The 24,027-nt window shown below is 41.9% G+C and overlaps 1 protein-coding gene across 4 annotated transcripts in view; it reads right to left on the bottom strand.

Annotated features, from left to right (window-relative positions):
* LOC141087825 (uncharacterized) overlaps positions 1-24,027 on the bottom strand; it is a 57,186-nt gene that overhangs the window by 10,388 nt on the left and 22,771 nt on the right. For 2 of the 4 annotated variants that reach the window (XM_073573663.1, XM_073573666.1), the window contains exons 2-4: positions 7,213-7,317; positions 6,307-6,557; positions 5,760-5,859 (exon numbers count right to left, since the gene is read on the bottom strand). In XM_073573663.1, coding sequence (XP_073429764.1) covers positions 5,760-5,859; positions 6,307-6,557; positions 7,213-7,317 — 456 coding nt within the window. Of the gene's footprint in view, positions 1-4,184; positions 5,489-5,759; positions 5,860-6,306; positions 6,558-7,212; positions 7,318-24,027 lie in introns of those variants that run through there. The other 2 variants (XM_073573665.1, XM_073573664.1) reach the window with 2 other exon arrangements.

Raw genomic sequence — 24,027 nt, 5'->3', positions numbered from 1 at the left:
CTTCTTCCTCATCATCTATAATAATAAATGCCCTAAGCAGCTTCCGGTTGTAACAACTTCCGTCCAGTTGTAACCGGTGACGTCACCACACACATGCACATGTTAACCCTCAACACACCACACCGCCTCAACACACACTCCTCTCACTTTTCACCTCCACTCACATCCACTCACTCTTTCACTCCACATACGTTCCTTTCTCTCACTCCGTTTCTCATACTCACACCGTCATCGTCGCTGCCCCGACATCTTCCTCCGCCGCCGCGATACTGGATCCAGACGTTCTCCAGGCCGCCGACATGTTCTTGCGGCGACGCCATCTTGGATTTCGTGAAATCCCACGTGATTCAAGATGGCGTCGCCGCAAGAACATGTCGCTGGCGTGGACGACTCGGGATCCAAAAAGATGGCGTCGGCGAAATCTCGCGAGATTACGCCGACGCCATTTTGGATCCCGATGTCGTCCACGCCGGCGACATGTTCTTGCGGCGACGCCATTTTGGATCGGCGAAATCCCGCGATAGTCAAGATGGCGTCGCCGCAAGAACATGTCGCCGGCGAGGACGACGTCGGGATCCAAAATGGCGTCGGCGAAAACTCGCGAGATTTCGCCGACGCCATTTTGGATCCCGACGTCGTCCACGCCGGCGACATGTTCTTCCGGCGACGCTATCTTGACTATCGCGGGATTTCACGATACTCAAGATGGCATCGCCGCAAGAACATGTCGCCGGCGTGGACAACGTCTGGATCCAGGATGGGGCCGGCGGAAGAAGATGTCGGGGATCGTAGAGCAGCGGCGATGACGGCGTGAGTATGAGAGACGGAGTGAGAGAAGGGGTCGTATGTGGAGTGAAAGAGTGAGTGGAGATGGTGAAAGGTGAGAGGAGTGTGTGTTGAGAAGTGTGTGTGTTGAGGGTTAACATGGCAAGAGGTGTGATGCTATCGCATCCTCCCGATGCGATAGCATCGGGCCATAATCTAGTAACATATAAGGCCCATGAATAGACCCATGGAAGAGCCTGGCGTTAGTAAAGACATATAATAGCACAATGTACATATATACCCTGTAAGAGCCGTACCTACAAACATAAGTATAAAACACACTCAATGAAGCAGGTAAATGCAGCTACAGTTGTGGCAAAAAGTATTGACACCCCTGCAATTTTGTCAGATAATACTCAGTTTCTTCCTGAAAATGATTGCAAACACAAATTCTTTGGTATTATCTTCATTTAATTTGTCTTAAATGAAAAAACACAAAAGAGAATGAAGCAAAAAGCAAAACATTGATCATTTCACACAAAACTCCAAAAATGGGCAAGACAAAATTATTGGCACCCTCAGCCTAATACTTGGTTGCACAACCTTTAGCCAAAATAACTGCGACCAACCGCTTCCGGTAACCATCAATGAGTTTCTTACAATGCTCTGCTGGAATTTTAGACCATTCTTCTTTGGCAAACTGCTCCAGGTCCCTGATATTAGAAGGGTGCCTTCTCCAAACTGCCATTTTTAGATCTCTCTACAGGTGTTCTATGGGATTCAGGTCTGGACTCATTGCTGGCCACCTTAGAAGTATCCAGTGCTTTCTCTCAAACCATTTTCTAGTGCTTTTTGAAGTGTGTTTTGGGTCATTGTCCTGCTGGAAGACCCATGACCTCTGAGGGAGACCCAGCTTTCTCACACTGGGCCCTACATTATGCTGCAAAATTTGTTGGTAGTCTTCAGACTTCATAATGCCATGCACACGGTCAAGCAGTCCAGTGCCAGAGGCAGAGGCAGCAAAGCAACCCCAAAAACATCAGGGAACCTCCGCCATGTTTGACTGTAGGGACCGTGTTTTTTTCTTTGAATGCCTCTTTTTTCTCCTGTAAACTCTATGTTGATGCCTTTGCCCAAAAAGCTCTACTTTTGTCTCATCTGACCAGAGAACATTCTTCCAAAATGTTTTAGGCTTTTTCAGGTAAGTTTTTTCAAACTCCAGCCTGGCTTTTTTATGTCTCAGGGTAAGAAGTGGGGTCTTCCTGGGTCTCCTACCATACAGTCCCTTTTCATTCAGACGCCGACGGATAGTACGGGTTGACACTGTTGTACCCTCGGACTGCAGGGCAGCTTGAACTTGTTTGGATGTTAGTTGAGGTTCTTTATCCAACATCCGCACAATCTTGCGTTGAAATCTCTTGTCAATTTTTCTTTTCCGTCCAGATCTAGAGAGGTTAGCCACAGTGCCATGGGCTTTAAACTTCTTGATGACACTGCGCACGGTAGACACAGGAACATACAGGTGTTTGGAGATGGACTTGTAGCCTTGAGATTGCTCATGCTTCCTCACAATTTGGTTTCTCAAGTCCTCAGACAGTTCTTTGGTCTTCTTTCTTTTCTCCATGCTCAATGTGGTACACACAAGGACACAGGACAGAGGTTGAGTCAACTTTAATCCATGTCATCTGGCTGCAAGTGTGATTTAGTTATTGCCAACACCTGTTAGGTGCCACAGGTAAGTTACAGGTACTGTAAATTACACAAATTAGAGAAGCATCACATGATTTTTCGAACAGTGCCAATACTTTTGTCCACCCTCTATTTTATGTTTGGTGTGGAATTATATCCAATTTGGCTTTAGGAGAAATCTTTTTGTGTTTTTTCATTTAAGACAAATTAAATGAAGATAATAATACCAAAGAATTTGTGTTTGCAATCATTTTCAGGAAGAAACTGAGTATTATCTGACAAAATTGCAGGGGTGTCAATACTTTTGGCCACAACTGTACCTATAAACCAGATAGTAACTATAAACACACCAAATAAGGCTATAAAGTGCAATAATGCAGCAATTGCATCCTGCCTAGTTATCTAAGAGTGGTAGCGCTCACATTGGGGGGAGCCTGTGGAGTGCCCGTCGCATGTCGCCACCGCAAGGTGGCTTCATCAGGGGCTGGAGAGTCAATCTGACTTATGTCTTATAAATATATTAAGTAAATCAGCAATAATAAGCTGCAGCCATGGTGGTATATCTGTTTAGCCGCTTTCAAGATGGAGACCCAGTGGAACAGTCAGAGAGACAGAGGTGTGGTCTAACGCATATAATCATTTCCTGGTTAAGGGTATGTGACGTATCAGACCAAAGTGCGCAGACGCAGGAGCTACGTAATACAGCATAATACCAATGCCCAGGTGCCGAGTATGGTTGCCACGGTAATAAAAGAGAAATGTTACGATGACGTCAGGAACAAAGGTGGAGTCTAAGATTCCTAGTCACTTCCTGGTTACAAGCTCAGAGGCTGTGCTATACACCAGACCCCAATGCACAGGCGCCATATATAGTTGCCACGGTGACTAGAGAGAAATGTTACAATGACGTCCTAGTAAGAAAAAATCAGGAAGTATGGTCACAGGATATGTGACAGATCAGACAAAGATGCGCAGACGCAGGAGCTTATATAATATAACAACTCCCAATGCGCAGGCGCCGAGTATAGTTGGCAGAAGAGAGACATTACAGTGACGTCAGGAACAAAGGTGAATCCTGAAATTCCTAGATACTTCCTGGTTACAAGCGTAGGGGCTGTGAGATACAGCAAACCCCAATGCGCAGGCGCCATGTATGGTTGCCACGGGAACTAGAAAGAAACATTGCAGTGACGTCCTAGTGAAAAAAATCAGGAAGTATGGTCACAGCAAAGGCAAAAAAAAAGAATCAAAGAGTCACAGTAATTTCCTGGTTATAGCAGATGACACCTTAAGATAATTTCAAAAAGACATTAAGTTATTGTTTATCGTATTTAAGATGGAATATGCAGGCACAAAGTAGGCGAAAATTGACAATATAGAAAAATCGCTGTGTATATTACATAAAGTATACTATTACCAAAGCGCTGGCATAAACCAAATAGTTACCATGACACAGAAAAATAAATAAAAATTTAACAGTGCCCAGAGTTATCTTATAAGCAACAGGAAATACAAAAGTAATGAAAAGACGCTGTTATTAGAAATGACGCATTTAGGTAGTCCATATACAATATACCAGTGTGATAAAGATATGTTATAAACTTCTAATAAGATACAAAGAGGTCTGCGTGCCGTGTATCCAAAATGTCAAAAGTAGCATATAAATAAAGCAGCCATTGTTGCTGACAAAAGGATACAAACAATGGTGTACAAGAAAGTGGCGGACTAAGCACCACAGAAAACCAGGTGCAAATCAGATAATTGCCACAACAACTAATAAGGGTTTAACAGTGCCCAAAGTTGTCATATAAAAGAAAAACAATAAATGACGCTGTTATGAAAAATTGACGCGTTTTAATAGTTCTTATACAATACACCAAAGTAATATTTTTAGTTTATTGGTAAAATACAAAAAAAGAAGAAATCGAGCTGGTGCATAATAAGAACATAGGAGTAACACAGAAACAAATCATAACATGTTGGGCCAAGACGCTCTGCGTACAAAGTATCCAAAAGTGTCAAACACAACATATTTGTAGAACTATAAATAGATCAACAAATGTTGCTGGCAGAGGGATACAAACTAGTGATAGGCAGAGAGGCGGCAAACTAATTACTACAAAAGAAGAGATGGTAACACCACCTTTTATTGAGGTACCAATTCACAGAAGGGAAAATTGGTCCCTTCATGTAGTTTTATGCAATTAGGTGTCTCCCAATAAAGGGAACATACAATATCCTCACAAAAACACATTGCATGGTCAATTACACCCTATAATTCTAAAAAAGGTATGTTAAACAGGCCTATATGCCAGCAAATGTAACACACAATATCTTGACACTAGACAAAAAAATGTATTCAAAAGAAACCCCTAGTGGTCGAGATGTACACAAAAAAAAAACAATGATTCATACCCCAATGAGAAAAAATGTGTATCAGGGGGAAAGAACCACAAAGAAGAGAAAGAAACTCCACAAATTCCATCCCATGGTTTGTAAAAATGGGGTATATCAGCTAGTCAACACCTAAAGACGGTAAAACCGTACAATAGAGGGGACAAACGACTCCACAAGCTCCTCCCAATGCCCAAACACACTCAGAATTGAATGTTTACCATGTATAATGGAGATATCTAAAAAGAGAGAGATGCCCCTAAAGACTTCATATTAGATCGCCTGAAGTAATTAGAATAAGTTGGAACCATCATAAGGAACAAAAGATTACAAGATATTAAGACACAATAGTAAAATGCAATGCAAAGATGCCTGTTATAGATAAATCATTGGGACAGGCAAGACACAAAAAGTCCAGCGTTGTACCGGGGTCTCTTCAAAGCTCGCGTGCCCTGATACCTATCGTTCTAATGTAGTAGAAAAAATATATATATATACTCCAATAATGAAGGGCAACAAAATACTTGATCCAGAAATATGATAAATGGATAAAACTTTTCAGTCCAAAAGGCTAAACCCCAAAAGGGGAGGCCCCAAAAGGAATCCAGGCCCTCCAGGTCAAACAAAGTTGATCAACAACCTGTGAATGAAACGAAAAAAAGAGAACCATAACTATCTGGGAACTCACACCTGTTTGTAAAAACCAGTGAATAATAATTCTTCATTTAGACCCAGAGGTGATCGACTTCGAAGATCAAAAATCCACCTGGATTCCCGTTTCAGTAATTCCAGAGAAATATTGCCCCCTCTAATATTAGTTTGTATTTGTTCCAGGCCCATAACCCTGATACCGGTCACACAACTATTGTGTTCACACAAAAAATGAGCAGCTACTGATGTCAGGGATTTACCTTTTTCACGATCAGTTCTGGCTGTATTGATATTAGACAGATGTTGTTGAATCCTTTTCCGGAGTTCTTGTGTGGTTTGTCCTACATACATTTTTGGACACTGGCAAAACAGGGCATAAATGAGATTCAAAGACCTGCAATTGAAAAAGGTCTTAGAGGCAACAGGAGAAGTCAGGGTGGGAACAACAACCCCTTCACTGCCAGTGGTTAGATGGCAAATGTTACATCTGCCACAGGCAAAGGTGCCAACCAGATGCGTCCCTCTATTTAAATTATGCACCGGCAGTTTAAAATGGCTGTGACATAAAGAATATTTTAATGATTGTGCCTTCCTAGCAACAAGAGTAGGTTGAGGTGCTATGTGGGGTGATAGCTTAGGCTCATTCACTAACATACCCCAATATTTACTGAGGATACCCCGTATATCTCGCCATTGATTTTTATAAGTAGTTATTAAACTTAAGGGTTTAATAACCTTGGGAGGTAGTGGGCCTAAAAGGTCAGCACTGTCCCTATCCCTGGTGGATGAGAAGGCCCTAGATATTACCTTACATGGGTATCCTCTATTTTTGAATCGTCGGGTCAAATCTTTAGCCTGTGTTAGAAAATCCTGGTCGTCTGAACAATTTCTTTTTAACCGATAAAATTGTCCCTTTGGAATTCTGTTTCTCAGGTGCTCTGGATGGAAGCTTGAATAATGCAGAACACTGTTGGTAGAGGTGGATTTCCTATAAAGAGTAGTTTGAATGGATTGTCCTTCAATGGTCAATTTCAAATCCAGAAAATCCACCACGGTACCTGCAAAATTAGCCGTCAAATGTATGTTAAATGCATTGTCATTAAGGCTGTCAACAAACTTTTTGCACTCTTCCAATGGCCCTGTCCATAGTAAAAGGACATCATCGATATAATGCCACCATTTGAACACATGGTCCTTGAACTCAGATGACGAGTAGATCCGAGTCATCTCCCACCACTCAAGAAAAAGGTTTGCATAAGATGGTGCACATCGTGCACCCATCGCAGTCCCAGACACCTGTCAATAAAATACACGATCAAAAACAAAATAATTTTTGTCTAGAACAAAGTGCAATAAGTCCAACAAAAATTGGTCATGTTGATGATCCCCCGTCGTATGCTGATCCAAGAAAAAAGTTACTGCTTGTATCCCAAATCGTGTCGGATATTGGTGTAAATAGCCTGCCCGATGCTAAAGGAAATGATCAGGTGTTGAATACCTCCCAATCATCCCAAGACAGCCATTCCCTGCTAACTTGCACAGCAGAATGGACGTAATCCCACCACTACCTACTCTACCAGACACAGCAGTATTCTGAGTTGCCAAGCAACTGGGGAACACAGCATCCCATGTCCCCCTAGGCAGTGAAATCCATGAGAGATACACATGTTACTACTCCAGAAAGCAATGCTTTATAATATTTGGACATTTTACCTTCACATGTGGTAACTCTGCCTTCAGTCAGGACAATGGAAGTGTTTGCAACCGGAGTGTAGCGCCCACATCTCTGCCTGCAGTCCCTCCTTCTGCCTGCAGCCCCTGAACATACATATAATACAATTAAAACACAATAACTAAATACAAGAAAACACCTAAACTCTAACTAAATTTTTACTCCATATCTTCTGGAAAAGGGGTTCATCGCTTGATTGATCATATAAAAGAAGTGCATGGGGGCAACCCAGAGTCTATGCGGTTTGCTGGAATAGAGAGAGTTTTTTTACCACAGCAAGGAGGGAATCATCACAGACTTCTCTTACAGAGAGAAGCCTGATGGATTCTGCAGTCTAATGCCACAGGACCACTAGGACTACATGAAAAAATTGATATGTCTGTTTTCTTGTAAAAATTATAATGATATCAACAGTGTTTAGGTGTTTTCTGGTATTTAGTTATTGTGTTTTAATTGTATTATATGTATGTTCACATTTTTGTTCACTCTATTAAGTGGCAGTAGGTGTCAGTAACTAGGAGGTGTGCTAACACCTGTGAGTGTATTTAGTTTGACCTTCCTGTTACCTGACTCCAGGACCCGTTGAAGCGCAGTTGGCGTGAAACGGCCGTTGTCCACAGTTCACACATCTCTCCCAAGCCTATGCTTTTTATCTAAAAATAAATTCACTTTTCAGAACGGTGAGTGCCATCCCTTTTGTTCTTTTTCATACAACGAAAATCTCAAATGATGCTCCTTCCCTTCTGAGCACTGCCGTACGCCTAAAGATTGGTCTTACTCCACACATGGGGTATCAGTGTACTCAGGAGAAAGTGCACAACAAATATTGTGGTTCATTTTCTCCTGAAACCCTTGACAAAATAAAAAAAAATTGTGCCCAAAAATAAATTTTGGGGAAAAAAGTTAAATGGTCATTTTTTCCTTCCAAATTGCTTCAATTCTTGTGAAGTACCTAAAGGGTTAATAAACTTCTTCAATGTGGTTTTGAACACCTTGAGGGGTGCAGTTTTTAGAATGGTGTCACTTTTGGGTATTTTCTGTCATATTGCCCCCCAAAGTGACTTCAAATGTGAGGTGGGCCCTAAAAAATGGTTTTGTAAATTTTGTTGTAAAAATGAGAACTCACTGGTCAACGTTTAACCTTTATAATTTCCTAACTAGTGTTGAGCATTCCGATACTGCAAATATCGGGTATCGGCCGATATTCACTGTATCGGAATTCCGATACCGAGTACTGATATTTTTTCAATATCGGATACCGGAATTGGAAGTCCCCATAATGCAATGAGCCACTGTTGTGGCTGTGATTGGCTGCTGAAATGATGTCATCATGATGTGCGGTTTGTGCGCATCATGATGCGCGGTCTGTGCCAACTGCGGGGGGTCTGCGTCAACTGTCGGGGGTCTGTACGGGCCTCTCGGGGGTCTGTACAGGCCTGTTGGGGGCCTGTGCCGGCTGCCGGTGGTCTGTACGGGCCTCTCGGGGGCCTGTGCCGGCTGCCGGTGGTCTGTACGGGTCTCGCGGGGGTCTTCACAGACCTGTCGGTGGCCTGTGCCGGCTGCCGGTGGTCTGTACGGGCCTCTCGGGGGCCTGTGCCAGCTGTTGGTGGTCTGTGCCAGCTGCCGGGGGCCTGTGCGGGCCTGCCGGGGGTCTTGTGTGTGTGCAGGCATCGTCCGATGGGACAACAAGTCCCATCGGGCGATGCCTACTACAATGACAGTGATTGACACATTAGCCAATGATGGGACAGTAGTAGTCCCATCATCCGGCTAATGTGTTGAATGTAAAAAAAACAAAAAAAACAAAAACATACTACATATATACTACATATATACTACATTCATACAACATACATACATACTACATATATACTACATTCATACAGCATACATATATACTACATACATACTACATACTGCATTCATACTACATACATACAATACATTCATACAATACATACATAGACATACAGTACATATAACATAGAGTACATACTCACCATCACTTGTCACTTTGATCCCCGAAGCCAGTGTCATCTATGAAAAAATATGAAAATAACAAACAAGTCATATACTCCCTGATCCGCAGAAATCCACGAGGGTCCCACGCCGATTTCCCGTGGAGAGCAGCAGCATCAGCTGATGCGACCGCTCTCTAGGGGCTTCAATATTCCAATGACGGGAGGTAGGTATCCTTCCGCACTGTATTCCTCCGCCACTGTAAAAAAAAGTCCCTAGTCTCACTTTATGGCATTGCTGTGTGAGAGAGTTCCTACGCAGCTTTTGCCATATTTATTTTCATATTTTTTCATAGATGACACTGGCTTTGGGGATCAAAGTGACAAATGATGGTGAGTATGTACTCTATGTTATATGTACTGTATGTCTATGTATGTATTGTATGAATGTATTGTATGCAGTATGTATGTAGTATGTATGCAGTATGTAGTATGTATGTATGTATGTATGTTGCATGTCTGCAGCATGTTGTATGTATGTAGTATGTACTATGTATGTATGTTGTATGAATGTAGTATATATGAAGCATATATGTAGTATGTAGTATGTATGTATGTTGTATGAATGTAGTATATATGTAGTATGTATGTAGTATATATGTATGTTGTATGAATTTAGTATATATGTAGCATGTATGTAGTATATATGCATGTTGTATGAATGTAGTATATATGTAGCATGTATGTATTATGTATGTATGTTGTATGAATGTAGTATACATTTAGTATGTATGTAGCATATATGTAGTATGTTGTATGAATGTAGTATATATGTAGCATGTATGTAGTATATATGTATGTTGTATGAATATAGTATATATGTAGTATGTATGCATGTTGTATGAATGTAGTATATATGTAGCATGTATGTAGTATGTTTGTTGTATGTATGTAGTATATATGTATGTTGTATGAATGTAGTATATATGTAGCATGTATGTGGTATATATGTATGTTGTATGAATGTAGTATATATGTAGCATGTATGTAGTATGTATGTATGTTGTATGAATGTAGTATATATGTAGCATGTAGGTAGTATGTATGTTGTATGAATGTAGTATATATGCAGCATGTATGTAGTATGTATGTATGTTTTATGAATGTAGTATATATGGAGCATGTATGTAGTTTGTATGTATGTTGTATGAATGTAGTATATATGTAGCATGTATGTATTTATGTATGTATGTTGTATGAATGTAGTATATATGTAGTATGTCTGTAGTATATATGTATATTGTATGAATGTAGTATATTTGTAGCATGTATGTAGTATGCATGTATATTGTATGAATGTAGTATATATGTAGTATGTATGTAGTATGTTTTTTTTTTTACATTCAGCACATTAACCGGATGATGGGACTACTACTGTCCCATCATTGGCTAATGTGTCAGTCACTGTCATTGTAGCAGGCATCGCCTGATGGGACTTGTAGTCCAATCGGATGATGCCTGCACACACACAAGACCCCCGTCAGGCCCGCACAGACCACCGGAAGCTGGCACAGGCCCCCGGCAGCCGGCACAGACCACCAACAGCCAGCACAGGCCCCCGAGAGGCCCGTACAGACCACCGGCAGGTTGGCACAGGCCCCCGGCAGCCGGCACAGACCACCGACAGCTGGCACAGGCCCCCGAGAGGCCCGTACAGACCACCGGCAGCCGGCACAGGCCCCCGACAGGCCTGTACAGACCCCCGAGAGGCCCATACAGACCACCGGCTGCCGGCACAGGCCCCCGACAGGCCTGTACAGACCCCCGAGAGGCCCGTACAGACCACCGGCAGCTGGCACAGGCCCCCGACAGTCGGCACAGACCCCCGAGAGGCCCATACAGACCACCGGCAGCCGGCACAGGCTCCCGACAGTTGGCAAAGACCCCCGAGAGGCCCATACAGACCACCGGCAGCTGGCACAGGCCCCCGACAGTCGACACAGACCCCCGAGAGGCCCGTACAGACCACCAGCAGCCAGCACAGGCCCCCGACAGTCGGCACAGACCCCCGAGGGGCCGGCACAGACCCCGCCCGCACACACAGTCATGCACAGTGTCCGCCCACGCACCGCCCACACTCTTCCCCCCTTCCGAACAGGATGTAGAAGGCAAGAAAGGGTTTTTTTTAATTCCGATAGTTCTGTCCCATTGACTTGAATGGGACTTCCGGTATCGGAATCAGCGATACCGATACTTTTTGGGGTATCGGGCCAATCCGATCCGATATTTCTGAATATTGGATGGTATCGCTCAACACTATTCCTAACTAAAAAATTTTTGTTTCCAAAATTGTGCTTATGTAAAGTAGACATGTGGGAAATGTTATTTATTAACTATTAACTATTTTTTGTGACATATCTCTCTGATTTAAGGGCATAAAATTTAAAAGTTTGAAAATTTCAAAATTTGAAATATTTTCACCATATTTCCATTTTTTTTTATAAAGTCATATCAAAGAAATTTTACCACTAACATGAAGTACAATATGTCCCGAAAAAACTTTCTCAGAATCAGCAGAATCCGTTGAAGCGTTCCAGAGTTATAAGCACATAAAGTGACAGTGGTCTGATTTCAAAATTAAGGCCTGGACTTTAACCAACAAAATTGCTTGGTTGTTAAGGGGCTAAAGGCAATTTTCTTATTGTCTCTAGCTCCAGATTGGAGTACCTCATTGTCAATATTGTATCAGCTTCTCTTTGTACACTATTTACTAAGCACTGATTTATTTTTATTGCATTATTATAGCTTATTTATTTTTGTAGTTTGCATGATGGCTGAACCTAATATTTACTGAGTAAACTACATGAGTTCTATTATTCTACATTTCATTACATCCCACATATTGTCCAATTGGTTATGTTTCTGAGGAAATTATTGGCCAGTAAATGTTTTTATGAGTTTTATTTGATTTTATTTTTTGTATTTTCTCACTTTTCATAAAGTATTTATTATTTTCATGGTGGTGGATGTACAGCCATTCATGTCAAGAGTTTTATAAATGCTATACTACTCTGTGAATTCGCATGCTTGCATTGAAGAATCTTTAGCATCAAGTTGTGCCCATCTATGTTTACTTTGGTCCATTTCTTTTCTGTGATCACAGCAACACACCTACAGCATGTTTTGAATATAGATATACTATTCAGGAAAAATGGAGTAGAGCACAAGATATGATTACACTCTAGATTCTTTAGCATGAAGCTATTGCCATCTATTTTTACTTATGGTCTGTTTTTTTGCTGTGATCGCAGCAACACACCTGCAGATGGGAATTCTTTCTAAATGTACCAAGATGACTCCATGCGATGCCTCCACGACCCCCACTATCTTCTTTCCACCCGATGAGGATAATATCTTTACATCAAAGTTATAGGAAAAGTATTATCTTTACAAATGCTTTGTCAGACTCCACTCAGCTATAGGACTATCTGAAGTAAGCAGAAAATGTAAATTCAGATGGGCAGCAGCTTTGTGTTCCCTACCTTCTGAACAGTACTGTGACGCTGAGTCACTACTCACAGCTGAGTCACTACTCATGAACAAGCCATGAGACAAGAGAATCAAGAAGTCCAAGGTCAAATACCAGGAGAGCATGTCAAAGGCAAAAGGGCAAGGCAAAAGAATGGTCAGAAAGCAAAGTCTAAGGTCAGGCAGCAAAAGTCAGAGTACATCAAAGGCAAAGTGGCAATACAAAATAATATTCAAAAGGCAAAGTCCAGGGTCAGGCAACAAAGATCAGAATAGCAAATCTCTAAGCACAAGGCACACACAACATTGAGCAAAGCTACGACTTACAATGGTCTGACCATTGTCAGCCATCTAAATAGCCTGGCAATAACCCTGAGCAGGTGACACCTGTACCTCGCACTCCAAACCTCCACAGACAGAAACCAGAGGAGCCGGAGCTAAGGGAGATAATATTGAAGGAACAAACTGCTTTTTATAGTGATCTGTGGAAGACATTAGGAATACGAAGAGATGGGGAAGTTTCAATCTAAAAGCCACCGGATTAACTGCTTCTAAAATCTCATATGGCTCAATGAATTTAGGGCCCAACTTCGTGGACTGTACTCTAAGTTTAATATTTTTGGATGACAGCCAAACCTTATCGGGTACTTTGAATACAGGACCCATTGAACATTTTCTATCAGCCGTCCGTTTTTGGCAAATATGAGAGGCCCCAATATTCTTTTTAACTCCATCCAGACTTCCCCAATTTTCTGCATTGCAACCTCCACCCTAGGACACTTAGAACATATCCTAGAGAATTCACTGAAATGGGGATGAAAACCATAATTACAGCAAAAATTCAAGGTTCCAGTGGACTGATTGACCCAACTATTAAAAGAAAACTTAGCCAGGTTTAAGAATGAGGACGTGTCCTCCTGCTGAACTGCAGCAAAATACCTTAAAGCTTGATTTGTCCTTTGCCTGTCTGTTGATTTCAGGGTGGTAGACAGAGGAAAATGACAAGTGAATCCACAGTTTATTACAAAAGGCTCTCCAGAATTTGAAGACTAATTGCACACCCCCTCAATGTTAAGCGGAATTCCATGCAATCTCACAAGTAAACAACCTGGAGATTGTCTATGCATTAGGTTGCCCTAAATTGTTTACTGAGTCAGTTAACAGCCAAATAACAGTTTTCCCACCAGGTAGAAGCAAGTCCATGATGACATCCATGGATAGATGAGTCCACAGTCTTTCTCGAATTGGCAATGGAGCCAATTCTCAAACTGGTAAAGCCACCGTTACACACTGCGATATCGCTAGCAATATCGCTGTAAAGTCACCGATTTTGTGACGCAGCAGCGATATTGCTAGCGATATCGCTACATGTGATACTTACCTCCGACCTGCTCCCCCGCTGATTATTGCTGATCGCGCGAGAAGGTCCTGGATCATTTCTCATCGGGCGCTTCCTGCTGCGTTTCCTGTGGCGCCGACGAGCGACGTGTGGACGCGGGCAGGAGGACATCAGGATCGCCGCGTCTGACAGGTAAGTAGCGACCCCCGACCCCAGCGATGTCGCTGGTGAGATCTGCCTGTGTGGCAGCTCACTAGCAACCACTTAGCGATGCACCAGCGATCCATATCATTGTCAGGATCGCTGGTGCATCACTATGTGTAACGGTACCCTAAGTTATGACAGACTTTAGTGCAAAGTTCACAATCGGATATAAAAGCCTCAATATTATTATTCAATGAAGGCAGGCAAAAGAGCCGAGCTTCCTGTGGAAGACCCCAGGAAGACCACTCAAGATGGAATCATGAAACTCCTGCAACAGATGCACTATTAAGTATACAGGTACAGATCATTTTTACCCTGGAGTAACACAAGGGGTCTTCAACTGGACATTACAGATCACTTCTTCCAACTTTGTGGATACCACAGAAACCACAGTGATCTTAGGAAGAATGGAGGATGGCAGCTCTGAAGGAGAAACTGAATTAAGGCTAAGTGATTATGTTTCAGCCTTCACATTCTTGGACCAAGGTTTGAATGTGATAGAGCAATTGAATTTAGAGAAAAATAAGGACCATCTGGCCTATGTAGGAATTAGGGTCCTGTCACACACAGTGATCTCGCTAGCGAGATTGCTGATTTTGTGACACATCAGTGATCTCGCCAGCGAGATCGCTGTGTGTGACGGGCATCAGCAACCGGCCCCCCTGCCGGTTATCGCTGATCGTGCTCGATCGGCATGGGCCATTTTTCGATCGCTGGTCTCCCACAGCCCAGCACGCATTGCTGCATGTGGTACAGAGAGACCAGCGATCAGCGACGATGGACGCTGGTTTCTAATGTAAACGTCGGGTATTCAGGAGCTGCAACTCCAGGATACCCGCTGTTTACCTTGGAAACCGGTGTACATGCTGGTTTCCAAGGTAAACAGCGGGTATCCAGGAGCCGCAGCTCCTGGATACCAGACATTTAAATTAGAAACCAGCATCCGGCGTCGCTGGTCCTGATCGCTAGGGATGTCTGTATGACAGCTCACCAGCGATCAGCCTAACGATGTCCCAGCAATCCCATCCATGTCGGATCGTTGGTGGGATCACTGGGACATCGTTATATGTGACGGGGGCTTTAGCCATTTAGCTGATTCAACATAAGATAAATTATTTTGGTCAGTGACCACAGTGACTATTTGAACCCTCCAATAAATGCCTCCATTCCTCAAAGGCTAATTTAGCAGAGAACAATTCACGATTCCCAACATCAAAATTTCTTTTAGCAGACAAAAATGATCTCCAGAAAAATGCACATGGCCACAAGTTGGTCAGAGTTTTTCAATCTACAACATCCTCTGAAGCATCCATGTCCCCAATGAATGGTTCTTGGTGATCGAGTTGGATTAGAACAGTCATAACACACTGTCAATTTTTCACAAGCCTTAATAGCATCCTGTGATGAAACCTTGAGATCTCCCCCCTTACTTCTGAGGTCAATAAGAAGTTTAGCCATCTGAGAAAAACACCTATTGACTTTTCTATAATAGTTGGTGAATCCTTGAAAGGGCGTTTTAGGTCACAAAGTTGAACTCAATCTATTATGGCCTGCACCTTCCACAGATCCTTTTTAAACCAATCAGCTGATAAAATGAACCCCAGGAAAGAAATTTCCTGAACAGAAAACATAGCAAACAAAGAACTTCCCTCAACCTTTGTAATGCCACACAGTCATGTTCCTGGTGAGAATTCAAATCAGGAGAAAAAAATAAAATATCATTAAAGAAAATCACAATTAATCTCTTAATGCAATGAGTAAAAAATATAAATGTATAAAGTTTCAAAATACTGCTGTTGCATTGGTTAACCCAAATGACATGCAAAAATTTTCAAATAAACCATCAGACAGTAAACATGTTCTTTTCCACTCAGCACCTTTCCATTTGCAAATGAAATTGTAAGCTCCTCTAAGATCTAGCTTAGAAACCCATTTAGCCCCCTTAGCTGATTATATGGGTCAGGGTTGAGTGGAAGTGGATATGTAATCTCAACCTTGATTTTGTTCAGTTCTTGGAAGTCAAGACAAGGAAGGAAATCACCATTTTTCTTTTTTACAAAGAATTATCCAACAGCAACAGGGAAGGAAGAAGGATGGATATGGCCCATCAGTAAACTTTTGTTCACATAATTTTTCATGGTGGTTCAGACCCAGACAAATTGTTCAGACATCTCTTTATCGGAAAACACATCTCAAAAGTCTTTCAGGTGCTCCTGCAGACCCTCCAGACTAGCAGAGCAAATTTGAACTGAACCTAGACATTTCTTATGACAATTGAGGCTCAATTTAACAATTGCCTTTTGTAAGCAATCAACAGGATTGTGAAAAATCAATCATGGAAGCCCCAGTACCACACAGCAGATAAATTATGCAAGACAAAACAGGAAATGGATTCAGACTGAAGTGCTCCCACTTGAAGTGTGAATTCCACCATTACCCATTTGACAAAATTCTGAAATAGCGGTGTCTTGTCAATACCAAAAGTTTGAATGGGTTTTTCCAAATGAACTGTCATTAATTCTAATTTCAGAACCTGTCCTGAATCAATAAAGATAGTTGCAGACCGACAGTCAATGAAAGCCAATGCTGATACTACCTGGTTTTTGAAGGACAAAATCATATTATACTGCATTTTATCCAAGGAGAAAAAGATACCTGGATGTCTGGCTGCCCCCCTCGACAATCATCCAGAATTTTGCGACAGCTTGCTTTCTTGAGGGCAAAATTAGACAGACTTTTAAAAAATATCCAGTGAGCCAGAGACCACAGTAGAGACAGAGTTCATTGTGTCTACATTGCCTCTACACAGCACAAGAGCTGGCATCCATCTCAGGTAAAGAGACATGCTCTGTGGGAGTATAAAAGGCACCACATCTCTCTGCAGTCCATCTGTATTTCCTGGATCATGGCCTCCACCAAAGAACAAAGTATGCAGAGCAGAGCATCCTTAATAGTTCCAGACAGATATCTATAGAATTGTCACCTGATGACCACATCTTTCCACTGAACTTCAGTGGATAATTGCTGGAATCCGGTGCTATAGTCCACAGCTGTGCAGCTCCCTTGTGTCAGGTTCATGTTTTTAACCTCAGCAACCTGGATTCCATCATGTTTGTCATAAATTAACCCTAAGTCATCAAAGAAAACATTAACAGAAATACTTTCTGAGGCATTTGGGGACAGTGAAAACAACCAGGTCTGATAACCCTCTCATAGGAGTGACATAATTATTCCTACTCGCTGGGGTTCATTCCATGAAGACCTATGTTGCAGTGTAAAAGATAACCTACAGTTCTCCCTGAACACTCTAAAAATGATTCGTCTCTCCTGAAAAATTGACAGGAAGGGCCTTTACAAGTTTAGAAGAGGTCAACTGCATGTCTCAAGGTACAAACATTGCAGGCACTGCCGTCAGCAAAGAGCTATAAATAGGTTTAATAAACTAGACACCTGGCCCTGCAACTCAAGCTGCAATGATTCAAGGTTCCGGTGCTCAGATCCTGAATCATTGGGGTCAGATTCTCCAACTTATCACAAAAAGTGTGAATAGGATTCATATTGGTGAAAAAAAATATACAAGGCCAGTCTTAATGTGACACTGAGTCACTATATATGGACAAGCTGTGAGTCAAGAGAGTCAAGGAGTCCAAGATCAAATACCAGGAGAGCATGTCAAAGGCAAAAGGGTAAACGATTAGTTAGAAGGCAAAGGCAAAGGCTGCAAGGGTCAGATTATGTCACAGGCAAAATATCAATACAAATGAATAGTCAGAAGGCAAAGTCTATGATCAGGCATTGAAGATCAGAAAAGCAGAACTCTAAGCACAAGGCACACAAACTAGCTATGGCTGGCAATAGTGTGACCATTGTCAGTCAACTAAATAGCTAAGTAATCACCCTGAACAGTTGACACCTGGAGGAAACCCCCGCTGGCGTGGCCATATTGGATGGCTGGGATTTCATTCACATTACTGACAGTCCAGCACGCCCTTGAACCTATATGGCAGCTGAGCTGTCACTCACTGCATCCGTTGGACTTTGGAAGTGGAGGAATCTTGACAGTTATGCTCTCCATATCACAGTGCACAACCAGGTCTCTGATTGATAACTGCTGTTCGATCAATCAATGCTATCACATTTATTACAACAGATGAGAAGAAGCATCATAACTTGTCTCCCTAACTCTCTGTGTGTTGGTTCTCCCTAAATCCTCCATATTCTACTTTCAGGAGGACTAGGTAAAAATAATTATAATCAGCGGTGGGCTCCATCCACCATGACCTGCCAATCTAGGCAATGGACCTCTAGTGGCCAGTCGCAAATATAATTCTGACTAACCATCACATGAGCTTTTTTTAAAAAAAATTCTCAAGTCAGCAATTTTATGCTTGCATTTTACACTGAAATTAACTCTATAAATATGAAAGTGATTTTTTTTTTATTTTGTTGCTGAAATCAGATTTGCATTCACAATAAATATTTGTGATTCCAAAGCAATGAAAAAGCTGAAATGCATATTAAAAGAAGGCGCGCTATAAAATGTAAGCAACATGACATTATGTATACATATATCAAATAGCTAAATAATTTACTTACAATATCAATAATGTCATTTCTAGGACTGGGACATAGCATCCATACATAAAATATACACAGTCATTCTTGTTTTATATAATTGGAGTTTGTAGGTTTCTAGGTTTATACTGATTGATCATAGGCACTCAAAAGTATAATGCTTAAAAACTCCCTGCTGAAAGCTATTGTGCATTTTGGCAGAGAAGAACCACTGCTAAGTACCAATTGAGATGATGCTGTATACTTGCCATTTTTAAAGGACATTTCATGCCACTTGATTATGTTAACAGGGAATGTTTGAAATTTGAACAGAATTGCACTGAAATGGCACAGTAGTTATGTGTTAAAGAGATGAAGTTCTTTTCTGCATTTAATGACAATCACTTCTTGAAGACCGTTTTATCTAAATCTGTCATAGAAATGTTGGTGAATTCAAATATGGGGCTCAAGTGTCCTATTTACTAGGGATGCTAAAATCTATGAATTCATATTCAGTTATAGAGGAGGAGGTATCATCAATTCTATCTGGACATGCCATTATTACAAAATGCCAAGCTGATGTCAGAGAACATGAATAATTCCAACCAAGATAGCGAGATCCCTTTTGCCTAATAGCATAATATAGTGGAAAAATGTAAATTTATTAATTTTAGATGATAATCAATATCTTTTTGCCTCCATGCAAATGTAAAAGTTTTATGGTCCTATAAATATATTAAGCATCACAATATATATCTATATGTATGTGTATATTTAGTATGCTTTGCTTATATAGCGCTATCATATTCCACAGCACTTTGCAAAGATTATCATCACACTCTAGATTCCCTATCAGTGTATAATATTGTTATATCTCTGATTCTTTCTATGTACAGTATATATCTACATATATAGATATAAACACATACTGTATATGTATTCTAGTTTTATGCATATATTTCAAGAAGCATGGACATAATATAAATATATAGAAACTTGTATTCTATATGTGATAGCCACTACTGTGCATATGTTACGTTGCTTTTAAATTCATTTTACTGGGAGTGTTATTTCATCACTTCATCACTTGTTTAACATAGAACTGGTTACATTGATTGATCTTTTGCCCCCAAAAATGGGGGCAAAAGATTGGAAAAAAAAAAAAAAAAAAAAAAAAAAAAAAAAAACACACAACAATCATAAGGCTGCCTTCACACTTTTGGTTTTATGTTGTTAACTTCTTCATGATTTTCAATTTTTGCACTTTTATTTTATCCTACCATTCTTTCTAGAGCCAGAGCTGTTTTAATTAATAGTTTAATATAATGTATTTTTTATTGGGGGGGATAGATGAAAAAAGAAGAGATATTTAATCTTTTGAATTTTAAATATTTTTTTAAAACAAATATTTTACATTTTAAAAATGACTTTGTCTTATAAAGCTATGTATCAAGCAAAGAGGGCAATAAAACTAAAAAGTGCTTCTCACAAAATTAGAATATAATCAAAAAGTTTATTTATTTCAGTTCTTCAATAAAAAAAAAAGTGAAACTCACGTATTATATAGAGTCATTACAAACAGAGTGATTTATTTCAAGTGTTTATTTCTCTTAGGCCTCTTTCACATGTCCGGGTCTCCGGTACGTGTGGTGACAGTTTTCACTCATACCGGAGACATGCACTCGCGTAGACACATTCAAATGAATGGGTTTGTGCACGTCAGTGTGTTTCCACAGACAGTATCCATGGGCAAAACACACCGACTCGTCTGTTTTTTGCTGTCAGCACGGACAGCAAACATCCCACAAACGTGCACACAGAGAACACACATTGATGTCCTCTGTGTGACACGCATCGGCACTGGGGAAGAAGCGCTATAGTAAGCGCTTTTCCCCAGCGGCAGGTGCCGAAGCCGGCTGTCATCATTCTCCCCTGCTCTGCCAGCAAGCAGAGAATGATGAGCATTATTTTAAAGTCTGAACAACAGCAGGTGGGGGCTTTTGGCACTCTAACCCCGATCATCTGACACCTACTGGCGCTAATAACAGTGACAGAAGGTGCAGATGACCAGGGCACTCCACAGCCCCCACCTGCTGTCATTCAAACTTTAATATAACAATCATCATTCTCTTCTGCTTGCCGGCAGGAGAATGATTAGAGCCGGCTTCAGCACCTGCCACCGGGGAACAGCACTTACTGTAGCACTTCTTCCCCAGCGACTGTCCGTGTGGTACTGATGCACCACATGGGTGGCATACGGTTGCCACACATGTGCTACATGAATTGCACATGGACATGGATATCTCCGTACTGGTTTTTCCGGTACCGAAAATAAATGGACATGTGAAAGAGGCCTTAATGTTGACGATTATGGATTATAGCCAATATAACCTCAAAAGTCATTATCTCAGTAAATTAGAATACTTTATAACACAAGCTTGAAAAATGATTTTAAAATCCGAAATGTTGGCCTACTGAAATGCATGTTCATTAAATACACAGTTAGAGTGATCAATGAGTGGAAAAAGCTGCCACGAGAGGTGGTGATTTCTACTTCAATAGATGTCTTCAAACAGAGGCTGGACAGACATCTGTCTGGGATGAATTAGCAAATCCTGCTTTGAGCAGGGGGTTGGACAGATGGCCCAGGAGGTCCCTTCCAACTCTACGATTCTATGATTCAGCTGACCTGCTTTGTTGGGTCTGGTGTCTCTCATCTTCCTCTTGACAATACCCCAAAAATACTCTATGAGGTCAAGGTCAAGCAAGCTTGCTGGCCAATCAAGCACAGTGATACTGTTGTTTTTAAACCAGGTATTGTTAATTTGGGCAGTGTTGACAGGTGCCAAGTCCTGCTGGAGAATTAAGTTTCCATCTCCAAAAAGCTTGTCAGCAGAGTGAAGCATGAAGTGCTCTAAAATTTCCAGGTAAGCAGCTGCGCTGACTTTGGTTTTCATAAAACACCTAAAACAGTGGACCTACACCAGCAGATGACATGGCTCCCAAAACCATCACTGATTGTGGAAACGTCATACTAGACCTCAAGCAGCTTGGATTGTGTGCCTCTCCACTCTTCCTCCAGACTCTGGGACCTTGATTCCCAAATGAAATGCAAAATTTCCTTCATCTGAAAACAACGCCTTGAACTACTGAGCAACAGTCCAGTTCTTTTTCTCCTTGGCCCAGGTAAGACGCTTCTGGTGTTGTCTATTGGTCATGTGTGGCTTGATACAAGGAATGCAACAATAGCCCATGTCCTGGATACGTCTGAGTGTGGTGGCTCTCGAAGCAATGACTCCAGCAGCAGTCCACTCCTTGTGAATCTTCCGCATGTTTTTTAATGGCCTTTTCTTAATTCTTTCAAGGCTGCGGTTATCTCAGTTGTTTGTGCACCTTTTTCTACCACACTTTTTCCATCCACTCAACTTTCCATTAAATTGCTTGGATACAGCACTCTGTGAACAGCCAGCTTCTTTAGAAATGACCTCTTGTGGCTTATCCTCCTTGTAGAGTGTTTCTGTCACGGTCACGTGTGTCTGAACGCAGCGAGTACCGCAAGGCGAACCCATATGACACACGTGGATACACCTCCTCCAGTGGGGCAAATTTAAATAATAAACACGTGCAGCTGGATACACCGCCTCCAACTGGCGAATTTAGACATTACACCTAAATACAAGTCTAGAAACCCCGCCTCCAGTAAGGCGAATTTAAATAATAAAGGGGTACCTGGAAAACATTAACAATGGTGGGCCCTGCGATAGGGAATAGGGAAGTGGAGACCTCCTGAGCTCCCCTGAGCCAGTGTCCCTGCACTCCTAACGTTCCCTATGCCGGTTCCGCACTGGGCGCGCAACAGGAACCTAAAAACCCTAGCTCGCCCAGACCTAAACCCTCACTAGGAATTGGTCGGTGCGGAAACTAATCCCACCACTGCACTAAAACACACATGAGGAAAGATGACAAAACAGGGGAAACACCACTTAGCTTTGCTCTGTTGCGTACGCTCCTAGCAACAGAGCCCACCACCTGCGTGCATCTTCTCCTCCACCTGGATCCATCACCATAACTGGATCCTTCACCATAGTGCATCCTTGGAGCAGAGTCCACCACCAGTTGCAGTAGTCCAGTAACAGAGTCCCAAAAATGAGTTCAGCTTCTGCCCAAAAAGTCAAGCATGCTTGTGTCCAGCTCTCAGCAACCAAGTCCCGCATGCTGAGTGCAACTCTCTCCATAGTCGTCACTCCACCAAGCCATGCAAGCACTTCCTGCCGACACCATAAACTGTGACTCCTGTTATGATTGAGTCACCGAGGAGGAAAAAACAAAACACAAGCTCAGCCCAGAAAATCAGAGAGGTTGGAAACTAGCGGATTGCAGACCCCTAATCCTATCACACAACTAGCAGTAGCCATGGAGTGTTCCTACGGTGATCCTAGACACCTCGTCACAGCCGGAGATCTAAATAAGCCTAAAGAGAGAAAAGGGAAAAACTGACTGTCCCAGAACAGACCCCAAAGCAATAGGCAACCCCCAACATGTAATGATGGTGAAGCAAGATGAAAACACTAACACAGATAGAAAGCTAGGTTGAGCAAATGATGGGGCCCAAACTAACTAAAAAGGACAGGACAGAAAAGCTGCTGTCTGCAATCCGAGAAAACCCTGCTAAAAATATTACCAACACAACTGATAAGCAAAAAGGACCCTGAAGTCACTAGATTTCAAACCCTATATCAGCACTCAGAATATTCTGGAAGCAGAGCAAAAGAGAACACTGATCAAGGAAAAAGAATCCAGCACACCCCCGGCCGGAGACGGCTGAACTCAAAAAACAAGGAAAATAAAACCAAAACTAATAAGTTCAATAGCAGAGCAAAAACTTATCTTTGGGAAGCAGGAATCAGTCTGGTCTCCAAGAATCCAGCAGAGAAATCACCAGCAACTCATAAGGGCGTCGGCTGCCTTATATCCAGTCTGAAGTTCCCGTTACCCAGTCACAATTCACCTGATCAGGTGTTTGGTTTCTTTCATCCAAATCAGCCTCACTACCTTCCTTCACCAGAAGAGGGAGATCCTCGGACACAAAAGATGAATGAACAGATGAGCTCGCAACAGACTCCACCACGTCATGCCAGCCCTTCTTGCAGACCACCTAGCTGCCACTCATCCCCTCTGGCTGGGCTGCGCAGGACTCATGTTCAGCTTCTTCC

Source organism: Dendrobates tinctorius, unplaced genomic scaffold (assembly GCF_039654945.1).
Source record: "Dendrobates tinctorius isolate UK_male_01 unplaced genomic scaffold, ASM3965494v1 ptg000035l, whole genome shotgun sequence".
NCBI classification, from domain to species: Eukaryota; Metazoa; Chordata; class Amphibia; order Anura; family Dendrobatidae; genus Dendrobates; species Dendrobates tinctorius.
The sequence above is the reverse complement of the archived record's forward strand: the minus strand, read 5'-3'. Positions and strand labels throughout refer to the sequence as shown.